This window comes from Amphiprion ocellaris, chromosome 19 (genome assembly GCF_022539595.1).
Source record: "Amphiprion ocellaris isolate individual 3 ecotype Okinawa chromosome 19, ASM2253959v1, whole genome shotgun sequence".
NCBI classification, from domain to species: domain Eukaryota; kingdom Metazoa; phylum Chordata; class Actinopteri; family Pomacentridae; genus Amphiprion; species Amphiprion ocellaris.
Genome location: NC_072784.1, coordinates 3,620,035 through 3,634,488, shown reverse-complemented (window position 1 = coordinate 3,634,488; position 14,454 = coordinate 3,620,035). Strand labels below are relative to the sequence as shown.

At 38.9% G+C, this 14,454-nt stretch overlaps 1 protein-coding gene across 1 annotated transcript; it reads left to right on the top strand.

The window, feature by feature from the left end:
* The first annotated feature begins 1,275 nt into the window (after positions 1-1,275).
* On the top strand, positions 1,276-14,175 carry aldh16a1 (aldehyde dehydrogenase 16 family, member A1). The gene is made up of 17 exons (XM_023266929.3): positions 1,276-1,594; positions 4,166-4,265; positions 4,752-4,878; positions 4,962-5,119; positions 5,206-5,283; positions 6,794-6,981; positions 7,056-7,214; positions 7,365-7,523; positions 7,677-7,833; positions 7,984-8,059; positions 8,435-8,540; positions 9,510-9,640; positions 9,742-9,912; positions 11,332-11,536; positions 11,633-11,818; positions 12,522-12,647; positions 12,737-14,175. The coding sequence occupies exons 1-17, from the start codon at positions 1,505-1,507 to the stop codon at positions 12,902-12,904; spliced, it is 2,385 nt and encodes a 794-aa protein (XP_023122697.2). The 5' UTR covers positions 1,276-1,504; the 3' UTR covers positions 12,905-14,175.
* The last annotated feature ends 279 nt before the right edge of the window (positions 14,176-14,454 follow it).

The following is a 14,454-nucleotide window of genomic DNA, read 5'->3' as shown; positions in this document are numbered from 1 at the left end:
TCATTTTGTTTTGTGTATTGTTTTTGCTGTTTTGTGTTTGATTTTTGTAATATTTTATGTTTTTTGCCTCATGTTTACTTTTTGTCAGTTTATTTCTTGCTTTTTTCATTTTTTTATCTTACTTATATCATTTGTGTAATTTTTTTGTCTCATTTTTGTCATTTGTCACATTTTTTGCAATTTTGTTTCTCACATTTGTTGTTTTGTATGATTTTTGTCATAGTGTCTCGTTTTTGTAATGTTTTGTCTTCTTCTTGTCTTGCTTTTGTCTTTTTTTGTCAGACTTTTGTCGTTTGTCTCATGTTTTTGTTGTTTTGCTTCTCCTTTTTTCATTTTGTGTTTCCTTTTTGTCTTGCTTTTGTCTTTTTTTGTCAGACTTTTGTCGTTTGTCTCATGTTTTTGTTGTTTTGCTTCTCCTTTTTTCATTTTGTGTTTCCTTTTTGTCTCGCTTGTGTTTTTTGTCTTACTTCTGTCATTTTGTGTTTTGCTTTATTCATTGTTTTGTATATCGTTTTGCCATTTTCTGTTTTTTGTCTCACTTATGGTATTTTTTGTCATTTTGTTTCTCGCTTTTGTCATTTTTCATCTCATTTGTGTCATTTGTGTAATTTTTTGTCTTGTTATTGTCATTTGTCCATTTTTTGTCGCTTTGTAGCTTTTTCTGTCAAATTTTATGGCTCTTTCTTGTTTTGTTTTGTGTCATTTGTCGAATTTTTCTGTCATTTTGTTTCTTGCTTTTGTCTTGTTGTGTTGTTTTTGTCATTTTTTGTCTCATTTTTGTAACATTTTGTCTTGTTTTTGTTTTTTTTGTCTGACGTCTTTTGATCATAAAGTAAAACACCATATAGATAGCTGTGACTAAATGTTGTGTTCCTTTGTAGACACTCTGTGATCTGGAAGTTGTAATGTCTACATGATAAACTGAGGCATAATGTTGAAATTGAATTTATTTTTCTTAAGAAATTCCAGGTTGTTCATGATGTTTTGTAAAAAGATAATTCCTTAAATGTGAACTTTTTTGTAGTAAAACAAAGGAAAAATTCGGAACTGTGGTTATTTATAGGTTATTATGCTCTGATTTTACTGGTCCGGATCACTGGAGATCAAACTGGGCTGAATGTGGAACCTGAAGTAGAATGCGTTTGATATTCCTGGTCTAAACCTTACGAAGCCGTGCGTTGTTTAAAAAAAGGAACCATCTTTGCTTGTGTGACTGAAGGGAACCCTTTAAAACCGAACACAACACAGGATGTAAGCAGGAGGGAAACCTCGCTCCTACTGCGCATGTCCGCGACGCAAACCTCAAGTTTTATCAGTGGGAGGGAAGCGACTAAACACGCTGCTTTTTGAAGAGGACTGGCAGCTCAGCTCCCTTCCTGCCACTCATTCCTCTTCATATTCTTACAGCTTTCATTTTACAGCATCCAGCTAACTGTCTTTCACTCTGAACTCCGTCCAGAAGCGAACAAACGGCGACATTCTGACTTCTTCTTCTTCTTCTGCTATGGCTGGCAGCGCCACCAAGACAGTGTACGAGATCTTCCAAAGCATGGAGCACGGACCAGCAGCAGCTTCCAGCACTGCTGTTGCACAGGTAAAGCTCTCAGTAAATTCTGCTGATAACTTTTAAATGTTTGCATGTGAGAAAATGGAAAAAATACCCCTGCTACATCCATGTGAAATTCATTAACTGCCACCTAACTGTAACTCACAAGGCAAACATGTGACTTAACTTGACTGCAAAACTAAGTTATGAAAGGTCAAGGGGGCTTATAGATGTCTAGATATGTTTATAGTGCTGTGTCAGATTCATTGACATCTATAGCTGACCTCTAGTCTGTCTTTCTGTTATATCAAGAGACTAAATTTAGTGAATTAAGAGGGATAATAACTGTGTAATATATTATAATGTGATATCAGTACAATTCTAGAGTCTAAGTTAGCCATGCCAGAGGAGCAAAAATGCACACATGAACGCATTTGTGCAGTAATTCAGTTATAACTGCTTTGTAAACCTCTTAAAAGTCAAAAGGGAATGCCGCACATATGGAAATATAATGTTTACTTGCAACATATTTTTTCCTGTGTTAGAAATCTGTGATGTTTGGTTGAAAACAGAGCTTTCTAATTTTATATTTACTTATATATTTCCAGTGGTAGAATGCTTTGGACAACTGGACTTGAACCAGTGGATTATTGGTAAAGGGGACAGGAACCAAATTCACAGATTTACTCTTTAAGCAGCCCTATATATCTCAGTGGAAGTGGACAAAATATTAGAAACACCTAATTTAAGCAATACATTGTAGTAGCTTTCTGGACATTTGTTACTTGCTTCTCCAAATGAAATATTGATTTAGTGGTTAATTCATTGGTTTAACCCTCCTGTTGTCCATTTATGGGCACCAAAAAATATTGTTTCCTTGTCTGAAAAAACATTTAACAAATCAGCAAAAAAATTCTCCAAATTTCTGAAAATTTGCAAAACCTTCAGGAAGAAAACTCCAATAATTCCTTAAAAGTTTCCCTTTTAAAATTTTATTTTTAAAAAAATCCCCCAAATTTGGCAAGAAAATTCTTGTAAATATTTTCAAAAAATGAGGAAAAATCTTCCAAAAAAATCCAAAAAAATATCTAAAGTGATTCCATATATATCAGTAAAACTTCTAATATTTTCTTCAAGAACATTCACATAATGTTTTTTGTGAATGTTCTTAAGAAATACTTTTAACATTTCTTTTTTTCCACCAAAAAATGTTCACACATTTCTCAAAAATGTTGAAAATGTGGACATCAGAAGTTTCACTGTGAAAATATATATTTTTTCCACATTTTCAAACTTTAAAATGGGTCATTTTTCACCCGCAGGACGACACGAGGGTTAATTTGACAAGTCACATCTAACTGGACACAAAACATTAATGTTACTGCTTATCAAATATCTATTACTGAAATATATTTCATCAGGGAAGCTTTAGTTTAGGTGGTTCAGAGAGATGTAGGGGTCTGTACTTTGGTCTTCTCTCTGTACATAGTTGACACAGACAGACTTCCCTTTTATCAGTGACTGTCCACCAGAGGAGGCGTCTTCCTGACCAATGAAATGTGAGCACTGGGTTGGGTACGGCTCATCTGCAGTGTCAAAAAGGCCTCGTTTAGAGGCAAAAATGTGATATTGTTAAGCCGTCCTTGTTGTTGTTGTAAAGAAATGTTCCTTGATGTTGCTCTCTCATCTCCAGAAAGCTAATTTTGAAAAGAACATGAGGACAGCTTGTGTCAGTTGAGACATATTACATTTCTAATAAACCTTGAGTGGCCTCAGGTGAAATTACTTTCAATTCGCCTTAATAGTTTTTTTTATCTGTGAAAGATAAAAATGTACAGATGCAGTTGCCAGAATCAGAGGTGTTCAGAATCATCACCCATTCAAGCCATTTATTTAGATACAATTCTCTATTCTTTATTTCCAGCTTCTCACTTGTAATAAATTAAATATCTGGATGTTTGGGTTTTGGACTGTTAGTCAGACAAAGCTTAAAGGTCACAGAAATTGTGTTGGATTTGTTTCTTAACATTCTGTTTTGATATTTGATAGACCAAAAAATTAATCATGAAAATCAGAGTTTTATGTGCAGAGAGGAATTTTTTCCACCACCCAAAGAGGTTTTAGTCGACGCTAAAGGAAACTCATCCGCAGCGAAATTATAGGAATTTATAGGAGTTTTTTTAATTTGGCTTTGATTTATCCAAGCATGTGGCCTTTCTGTTTATCAACTGGTCAGAAATAACAGGACAATTGCAATTGGAAATTTTCTCCAAAAGTCCTGGGAAAACTGCTACAGATAATCATTAGTTATAGTCCTAGTATGTATTCATGCAAGCTTTTTGTGCTTTTTAACTCTCACATTTGTGTGGACACGTGTTATCCCATAGCACTTCTAAGTAGCACTGCAACTAAGATTTATTTTCTGTATTGATAATTGTGTTTGTTATTTTCGTGATTATTTTTTTGGCTTTTAAAACATTAGGTAATATCGAAAATTTTCCTTCACATTTTCAAGATGTCTTGATCTGTCTGACCACACTCCAAAACCCAATACTATATACATATACTTTTATTCTTTGTTCCAGTGCTGACCTTTAGCTTCCTTTTCTTCCCCATCAGGCCTGGCTGGATCATCATTCCCGCTCTCTGGGTCTCTTCATCGATGGCAAATTTGAGCGTCCAGCAGACAGACAGAGCCACTCCCTGTCTGATTCTAAAGGTGAGCAGCCTGAATTTAAAGAACACAGACGGCTGATGGAGATCTGCATTTTAAATTAGTAGACGTCAATCTATAATTGGGGACTTTTGAAGTCCATGGGGTATATCTTGCATACATTTAGATTAAAAGTAAATTATGATCATGTCTTTACAAATTCCATAATTATCTATTATGGAAGCAGTCACTTATTAATAAAAATGACTCGATATCCTTATAAATAACTTTCAATCTTTCTGTAAAAATGCCATGTGGTGTTTGGTTTTAGGTGGCCATGTTGATTTTAGGCCTGAAAACAGCAAAAAATGTCAACTATGATACAAAAAGTCCCACAATTATATATTAACCCTGCAGAGGTCAAAAACTTTCTAATGATTTGTTAGTTGTGTAGCTTCATCAGTGTGGTTGCATCTTGACACATTCACTCGTGGTTTTAATTAAAAGTTAAACTAACTGCATGCATGTTTATTTTACCCCTCTATCCTCCAGGCACTGTTGTGTGTCACACAACCATCGCTGCAGAGGATGATATTTCCCAGTGTGCCTCCTCCTCTGTTAACGGCTACAAAGCCTGGAGCAGCCTGACCTGCTTCCAGAGGGCCAAAGTGCTGCTCAGGTACAGCAAAGTTGCCTTCACTCGCTTCAGGAGCTGTCAACTCTTGAATGTGAAGGTTAATGTTGCTTTTCCTGCACTAACAGGATGGTGAGTGTTCTCGGGCAGCACGGCCAGTGTGTGTCGGAGCTGTGTGAGATGTGCGAGGCCTCCTGCTCGTCCTCCAGCCTGGTCAGACTGCTGCAGTTCTACAGCAGCTGGGCTCAGCTCAGAGACACTCTCATCACCAGCTGGACGCCTCTGGGTGAGGGAACGCCAGTGCAATTAACCATTAATGTTCATATTTATTGGAGTTTCTTGGTAATCTTGTTTGCTTTTTCTGCTCTCTAGGTGTGGTGGAAGTTGTCACCTCTGATGACTGCTCACTCTATTCCCTCATGCTGAAAGTCTTACCAGCACTGGCCATGGGTAAGACTCACACAGCATGTTTGTGCTTCTATCTTTGACATAATGCCTTCTCTACCTCCTGAAGCTTTGATTATACTACCTTGCAGATACGCGCATGGAAAGATGCAAACACCTCAGACAAGTAGTTATTACTATTCTGCTTTTCTAGACTCCTGGAGTCTGATTCAAGGCTCTAATGGACACATGCTCAGTAGATTGTAACTTCAAAAAGCACCCAGTTATATTAATATGTAAACAGGTGTCATTACAAACTGATCTAAATACATACAATGCCAAATTATTGATGGTCTTGAATCCTCTCAAGTCCCCTCTGAGGGTTCACTTTTGCTTTACCTCTGTCTCTATCAGTCTTCCTCTTTCCCCTCGTTTCCTCCTCTGACAATGGCACTCTTCTTCTTTTGCCTGGTAGTTTCCACGGTTACTTAATTTGTTTAGCTTTCCCAGGATGTTTCAGACCTGTTGGCAGACAGAACTGCACAGTTAAAATGATGCTTATATGGAACCAGTTTAAATGCGGATGGTGTCGTTATTCTACAGCCATAAAATCAACGTTTACGACATAATGATAATTTACAGAGAAAAAACTTGTCTGCTGCCACTTTAATAATCATAACTGAATATAAAACATCAAGACTAACCTAAACCCGATTCTAACTTGAACCCTAAAACTAATCTAAACCCTCAAACAGTAAAATATGGATCCAAAATGTCCTCACTTCTCACAGTTGTCCTCTAACCCAGTGTTCCAAATTCAGATTGTCCCTCAAAAAGATTTACAAGTACACACACTGATAAAGACAATAAATGTCCTTATCACTAAGGATACGGCTGCATCCAGTAATTACTTTCATGACCTTTTAGTCTGACTCGCCAGGTGAGGATTGCAGGTGTTCAGCCTGCCGTTGCTTTCTTCTCCCTTCTGCATGTTACCATTTTCTAAATATCCTTTTCTACAGGGAAACAACAAGCTTCAAGCAGCAACTTAGCACAATGAAAATGTAGCACAGTTTTAATGATGGTTTGGATGGTGTAATAAAGCAGCCCTGCTAGTTTTTATTTCTTTGTGAATTATTAGTTTTAATGCTAGTGCTTGCCTTCCTGTGTGTGCAAATATTTCAGCAAATGTCGTCACTATATTTGTGTGAACACCATTAGTGCAGCCTGTTCTTAGACCACTGTGGTTAGTTTAATGGAACAGAAACATATCAGGTCTTTTAGTAGAATGATAAAGAGCCATTCTTGCACTACACAATGGTCTGGCTATGTGAGACTGATTCTTCATTAATCATCTAATTAGTTTCTTGAACAATCAATTAATTATGTGGTCTATACAATACTAGAAAACAGTAAACTGCAAATCCTCACTTGTGATTGAATGAAACTTAGCATTTTTGTCCTTCAACTAGTCGACTTGATCACTGCAGCTCCAACAAAATCCCAAATTTAGATTCTTTTTGATCCAAACTGGTGTAAGGTGTGTTTGTTCTGATTGAATCCTTCCTCCTTCTAGGTAACTCTGTGATCGTTGTCCCTGGTCGCAGCGCCGCCCCTCCAGCGCTACTCTTGGCTCAGCTCTTCACAACAGCTGGACTCCCTGCAGGAGCTCTTAATGTTCTAACAGGAAGTGACATCACGCTATCCGCTAAAGTGGCCCAAAACCCCAACGTCAGCTACATCACTTACAGCGGCAACAAGGAGGTCAGTGTTAGAACTGGTGTAGCTGTGCATGTGTTGTAAAACGTACAGAGCTGATTTTAGGACGTCTCCTCCAGGATGGGGTGACTCTGTGTAAGAACACAGCAGGGTTGGGGGTTCCTGTGTCCGTCTCCCCGTGCATCGGAGCCACCTGTCCCTTCATCGTCTTCGAGTCAGCGGATATCGACAGCGCCGTGGATGAAGTGATAGAGGCTGCCTTCAAGAAGAAGAAAGAGGTGATGCATATAAAACAAGAAGTTCTCCTCCAAGGCTGCTCATTCCCCATGTCACATAACTCCGCCGTGGCTCCACCTCCTTGGTGGAGTAAAAATGATCCAGTAAGGAAGGATGAGGTTTCTCTCGCTAACATTCGTCTCTGCCCTCAGGTCCACTGGGTGTTGTGTGTGCAGGAGAGTGTGGTGGACAGTGTGATGGATCGTCTCAAGCTGCGTATGGCAGGAATGAAGTGCGTTTCGCTGCTCAGTGATGAACACAGGACTCTGGTGGACGCTGCAGTACAGGAGGCTCAGCAGCAAGGAGCCACGGTTAGTAGGAAAACTTTTGAAATTTCAGTATAGTTTACAGTGATGTGAAAAAAAGGGAAGCAAGCAGCTTTGACCATTTGAGAAGCTGTTAGCAGCAGGTGTCTCTTTTGTCTCCTGGATTAATAAATATCATTATTTTTCCTCTGTCCTCAGTTGATCCAGTCCAGCGCTGCCCCCCCTTCAGGAGCCCAGTACCCTCCCACAGTGCTCTGTAATGCAGCCCCCTCCTCACCATGTGTGCGCACCCCCAGTCCTGGACCACTGCTGCCTCTCATGACCTTCAGAAGCAACACAGAAGCAGTGACTCTGGGTAAGATCGGCTCTGAACATCATCATTACTTCACTTTCACAACAAATGAGTGGTTTCTACACTACATTATGCATGGTTTTCATAAGTTTCTATGTTAAATTAAATGCATTTTGGGGGGATTTCTTATACAGTGGTCTCTGTTCTGTTCAGGGAACCACAGTCCTCATGGTCAGGCTGCATCCATCTGGACTGAAGACCTGACTCTGGCTCTGGAGACAGCTAATGGGTACACATATTCTTCATCTTTACATCTGTCTTCTTTCTCTTCTGTTTGTTTTTCACTTCCATCTTCCGCTTCCTTTTTGTGTTTGTGTTTAGCTCAGTTGTCCCTCTGTTTACTTAATCTGCTTCCTCTTCCATTTTACTTTTCTTACTTATGTAAGTCTTCATGTTAGTAAATCTCTTCTTTCTGTCCTCCACAGCCTTTTGTCCCTTTTTTCCATTTGTCTAATCAGGCAAAACTAACAATTGTATTTATTTATAAGCAGCTTAAAGACTTGTGAATATCCTTTCAGTGGTATAACTTTTTTTCTGTTTTGCCATCTCCTCTGTGACGCCTTTATTTCTCTCCACTGATGGTTTGTTTTTGATCTTCTTGCAGTCTGTCAGTTGGCTCAGTGTGGGTGAATTCCCACTCTGTGTCTGATCCCTGTCTGCCTTCATCTGGTCACAAAGACAGCGGCACCTGCACTGATGGAGGACAGGAGGTGGGTTAAGACTTCCACTTCCGTTGTGCTCCTAAAAACAGACCAGAAGCATCATGTGAAGAAGTTCTCAGTGTGTTTAGCTACAGTGTTTTCTGTTAACCTTGTTAGACCCACAGCTTTACTGAAGACAAAGAAGTCAGAAGAATAAGAAGGACTGGGAGGGAATTTTCTAGTTAGTTTATTCCAAAATTGTTTCCCATGTAGCAAGTGTAGTTACAACATTTAAACTGACTAAAGTAAACACTTAATTTGCTGTTTAACAACTTGTTAACACACTCCGGTATGTATCGATCCTTTTTAAAACAACTGGATCCGTTGTACGAATGTTAATTTTGGGTTTTATTTAGCTGTAACTGGCAGCTGCGTGTCTTCTTTTTTTTGGAGAAACATTTTCTGCCACATATTATTATTATTATTGCACCAAATAGGAGATGTTGAGTGTCAGAAATTATCGACATCTTTCACCTCAAATTCAGACTAGAAGACCGATTAAAGAGGTTTTTTTCTGTCTCAGTCGCAGAGATTCTGGTCTAAACAATCTGAAATAAGTGCAGCATTATCAAGCAAACACGCAACCCTGGACCAGCTGTTGCTTTGTTAATGTTCATAATTAAGATAATTAGAGCAGAATGGTCTTGTTGGAAAAGTTGGATTAAATACATGCTGAGAGGAAAGAATAGAACATTTTAATTAGAATTATTTCATCAACTGGCAGGTGGTAAAACTTTACAGTAAACTGCTCCGTGCTTTTATTGATTTGAGGTTCAAACAAAAGAATTTTACTCACAATTTAATCATTTAACAAAGAATATTATTTATTGAAGTATTCTGGGATACTTTTATTTTTCTGATATCCTTTTATTGTATTTTACTTCTTCTGGAGCGCCACAGACACCAACAGTTGCAAGGATTAAAAAGTATAAAAGATACATAACTGACTTTATGTTTCCCTCCTCTGCTTCCTGTCAGGGTCTTTACCAGTTTCTACGTCCGTCCTCGTCTACGTCTCGTCCTCGCTCCTCCCATGTTTCAATGGACTACTCAAAGTTTGGAACAGCGGCATCTCCAGCTGTCATTCCCAATGAATCTGACCCTTCCAGGCAGGTTTTTAACGCTCTCTCCACATTTAATCGTGTTTGTAAGGTATCTAAATATTTAAATGAGTCACACAGTAGTAATCTGTTCATCTCTGTCCCTTCAGTGCTCCTCCAGTCTACCAGCAGTTTGTTGGCGGTAAGGCCTGTAAGTCGGTGTCTGGCAGCAGTGTGGCCGTGCAGTCACCAGGGGGCGACAGAGTGTTGGCTTACTGTCCAGACGGAGGCCGGAAAGATGTCCGCAACGCTGTGGAGGCTGCTATCAAAGTCCAGCCTGGGTAAGAGCTTCCCCAGACAAAGATATACCAACAGTCAGTGCATTAGGACGCCAAAGTCCAACAATCAAACAACACAAACATCCACTGTACTCACAAACTCACAAAGCAAATCAGAAAGACGATCTGGGGCTTGTTCCAGGAATCGACCTGAACAAACTTTAAAAAACTGACTCTGAACTCTGAACTGATTTTACAAAAAGATTACCTCAGTGTGTGTTAATATGTGCTTGGAAAAGACTCATCAGTGGATCTTTTGTGCTCCGATTTCCTCTGAAATACAAGTTTGTTTGTTTTTTTACATTTTTATCTAACTGACATTGGGGACAAAATGTAAATGTTAAAAATCCAAGAGGAAATATTTCTCAGTAGCGCCCTAAGTGACTAAAAGTAGAGGGCGTGCTGGCATCAGTTCTACATTTATCTAAATTTTGCCTTAACAATGTCAAATGATCAAATTACCGTACTTTACTATGTAGAATATGTAAATATAATCACCATAAGGCTGTTTAAACTGTTCAGGTGACACATATTCATATCATATTCAAACACCTTTTCACCTATTTTACTCCAATATAAGCACTTTTTTATCCCCAATATGACACCTTTGATAAGACTGTTACATCTGTGTGACCAAGAGAAATCTTATTATTAGATATTAGTTAAATATTATTATCTAAACTTCATATGTATAGATCTCTTAACCATGGATTACCTCCGTAATGTGCACTAAAGGTGGACAGCAGGACAATGTCATAATGTTTTCTGCAGAACAACCTTTGCTTGCACAAAATAAGGGCTGTGCATAGTTTTCTATGAAAGACTAAGTCACATGAGTGTTAACAAACCATACATTTTGACCTTTCTCTGAACCTTCCCTGTAAATCATTCTCAGCCTCAACTCTGTTCCCTCATTTCTCTATGTAGAGTTATCAGCTGCTTTACAAAAAAAGCAAATTACAGTCTTGCAGTTTGTCACAGGTTAAGTGTTCTTGCCCAGCGTAAGCATTTAGATGTGAAATTTGGCCTCCATTAAAGACATTTCTTCAGACTTTCAGACTCTCATGAGGACATGTGGTTTGTTATTTCACAACCCAGTGGTCTGTCTCTGTTTAACAGCAGCCAAAGTTCAGCTTGACTTTGGGAGCTGATAAAAACACAAACTTGCTGAGCCAAAACAAAGTCCATAAGTAACCGTCAACTGAGTTTAATAACAATTAAATCTTACATTCAGAGGTCATCCTGCATTAAAAGCGCAGTCTGTCGTTTTTTAAATTTAATTTATAATATTTATACCCATATTTTGACCAAAATACTTAAATGTAACCTGATTAACACCAGTATTACACATGTTGTCAGTGGTGGCTCCAAGACTTCTTTATTATTATTATTTGATTGAAATAATCCCTTCCCTTCCTCTAGCTGGATGAAAAAGAGTCCGACCGGCCGAGCTCCGTCCCTGTACTCTCTGGCTAAAGGCCTCGAGTCAAAGAAGCAGGACGTTGCTAAAGCTGTGAGCCTCCAGACCGGCCTCTCAGCAGAGGAATCTGGCAAGGAGGTGGAACTCAGCATCGCCAGGCTCAATGTTTGGGCGGCTTACTGTGACAAAATCAGGGGAGGATCTTTGGTGAGGAATTTGCTATTTTAAAAAGTTTCTTAAAAAGATGATTGTCAGGAAGATCAGTAGAGTCCTCTGAGCTTCACTCTTTTCCATCTCCTTCAGCCCATGCCGTCGTCAGGCTCTGCTCTGTCCTTCCCTGAAGCCCTGGGAGTCGTGGGCGTCGTCCTACCTGACAAAAATCCCCTCCTGTCCATGGTAACACTTCTTGGGGCTGCCATCGCCACGGGCAACGCTGTCGTCATGGTCCCAAGTCAGAAGTATCCCCTGCCAGCTTTGGCATTCGTTCAGGTGAGTGTTGGTTCAGATTAAAGTCAAACAAGTATAAGCCAAACAAAACAGAAGTAACATGGGCCTTAAAAGCATCATTAATGGAATCTAAAGAGGATGAATTGATAAATTCCAGCTCAAGTTTCTTAATATGACCATAGAAATCCAGACTAGAGTCTAAATGACCCTTACATTGGCATCCAATTTAGTATAAAAGATGAAGCTCTCCAGAAATTGCTGCAGGCTCTTTTAAGCACCAAAGAGGCTAAAAGTACGAGCAGGTGTGAACATCAGATATATGTGTGGAGCAATAAAGATCCCTCAGATTAACACATGAAACAAACAGAAAGGTCACACACCCTCGTCTTTACCTGGGAAATTACCAACCATTTGTCTCCAAACTCCAAAGATTAGTGTGTAAATAGTGGATTGAAATGCACAAATTTGCATTGTCCTTTGCAGATTTTCTGTAAAATTTGCTCTAAATTAAAACCTAAACCTGACAATAAACACAAGGCTGTGCTTCAGTTTGCTGAGATCATCGGGTTTCAAAGACAAATACAGCTGACTGTCGTCCAGAAAGAGAACAACTGTGTTAAAGTGATGATTTTGCTGAGAGCAACATGTGATAATGTCACTAAATGCCTCTAAAAATCACCCGGTTGCACCAGTTTATGTACCTTTAAACACTGATGTTATCTCTTTATCGCCTTTTCCTCCTCAGGTGCTCCAGTCTTCAGACCTGCCAGCCGGTCTTGTAAATATTATCTCAGGAGATGGAGACCAGATGACTGCGGCTCTGGCTAATCACAGCGTCATCAAAGCCATCTGGTACTGGGGCAGCGCTGAGGTGAGGACACCCAACCTTCTGTGGTGAATTCTTATCAGCGAGCCCTGCCTCATGTATTCATATTCAATCCTGTTGTTTTTCTGACGTAGGGCTGCCAGTACCTCCAGCACACCTGCACCAACCCCCTGAAAACCCTCCGTCTGTTCTGCCAGAAGGACGGTGGAGGGATGGACTGGACTCAACCTGAACCCTCCTTCCTGGAAGAAATGTGGAGGAACGCCGTCCAGTGGAAGAGTGTGTGGATTCCTACTGCATAAGAAGACAGAAGCAGGGAGAGTAAAAGAAGAAGGTGACAGATGGGAGTGAGAGTTACAAATATCCACTGTTATAGCATCAGTCTTTAGGATGTAGATTAAAAAGAAAGAAGTCAGAGAACAGAGATTTAACAGCAAAGATGGGGTGAGAAGTGAAGATTATATATTCTAACAGATTTAAAATGGAAGTAAAGACAAGAGTGGGCAGAACTTTGGATTATTAACATTCATAAAGCTCTTAAAGCAGACAGACAGGTAGAAAATAGTGTAAGATTGATTTCAGTGCTGCAGACATGCAATAAAATGTGTCCATGATACCTTAAAAGGCCAAACTATGAGGACTACTGTTCGTTCCACATTCCTTCACTGTGATAAAGATGGCCAGAACAGGTTTTTTCTCTTACATTGTCACACTAACAAGTGCAATATTAACACAGAACCACACCTATGGGACATTTTAGATGTAAAGATACAGGAGCAGACATGTTTAAATGTAATAGAAGGACTCTTTCATGCATTTCTATGTTTACGGAGGATGATGAAGGATGGCATTATTGTTAAACTAATACAACATAATGTCAACCTTAACATTAGATCAGCAAATACAGTAGCTATCTTTAATAGCTCATGTGATATTTTACATGTTTGGCCAAAAACCCTGAGAATTCAGTTTAGTAAACCACAATAAATAGTAGGTACATCCCCGAAAGCCGCTTCTAAATATGTTTGGGATTCTTGTTTTTTATAAAGATGTGCTTTTTCTACAATTAAGTTACAAGACCTGTTGATTTTCTACCTCTATTCCCTCCTGTCATGCTTATTGTTCTCAGTTTTCACACCTCTGCTTGCGTATTTCTTAACTTTAGGATCAGCTTTTGTTTTGTTCCTGAGGATTTAAAAGTAACACGTCATGCATCGTGTTTTTTTTCTTTCTCTAAATGTGCATCCCATTTTTCAGTCTGCATCTTGAAACCTTGTCTGCCTTAGAGCTTCGCCGATGACTCAGCAAAAATCAATCAACTCAGTCCAAATACACGGATTTACTGTTCTGCGTATTTTTGTTTCTGTACAATAATACTGTAACTCGTAGCCATGGAGGGCCTCCTGTTGTTTTGTAGTGCAAACATTCCCGGTGAAATCTTGTTTGTTTCTGAATCCAAGTTGATTTTGTGAAATAAATCAGGATTTCAAATCTGTATGTGTTGCCAGAGAATGACACTGTGGATCTCTCTGTCTAAAAGCCATTATTAAAAGAAGATAATTTAATGAATTTACACACTTTCTTGTTGTTTTGTTGCTTTATGAGTGGCGTTTGTTAGGTACACCTGTAAAAATCTAATGCAATCTAATACAGTAGCTTTCAGTGCAGGTTTTTTCCTACTATTCAGAATGGAATATGCACCAGAAAGTTAATTATTTGTTATGTTAATGTTAATTAAATAAACTGTTTAGGAATTCTTTTAAGAGAAAAAACTCAAACATGTCAGTTTCCAGCTTACATGTGAATATTTTGTGGTTTCTTTACACATCTATGACACTAAACTGAATGTTGT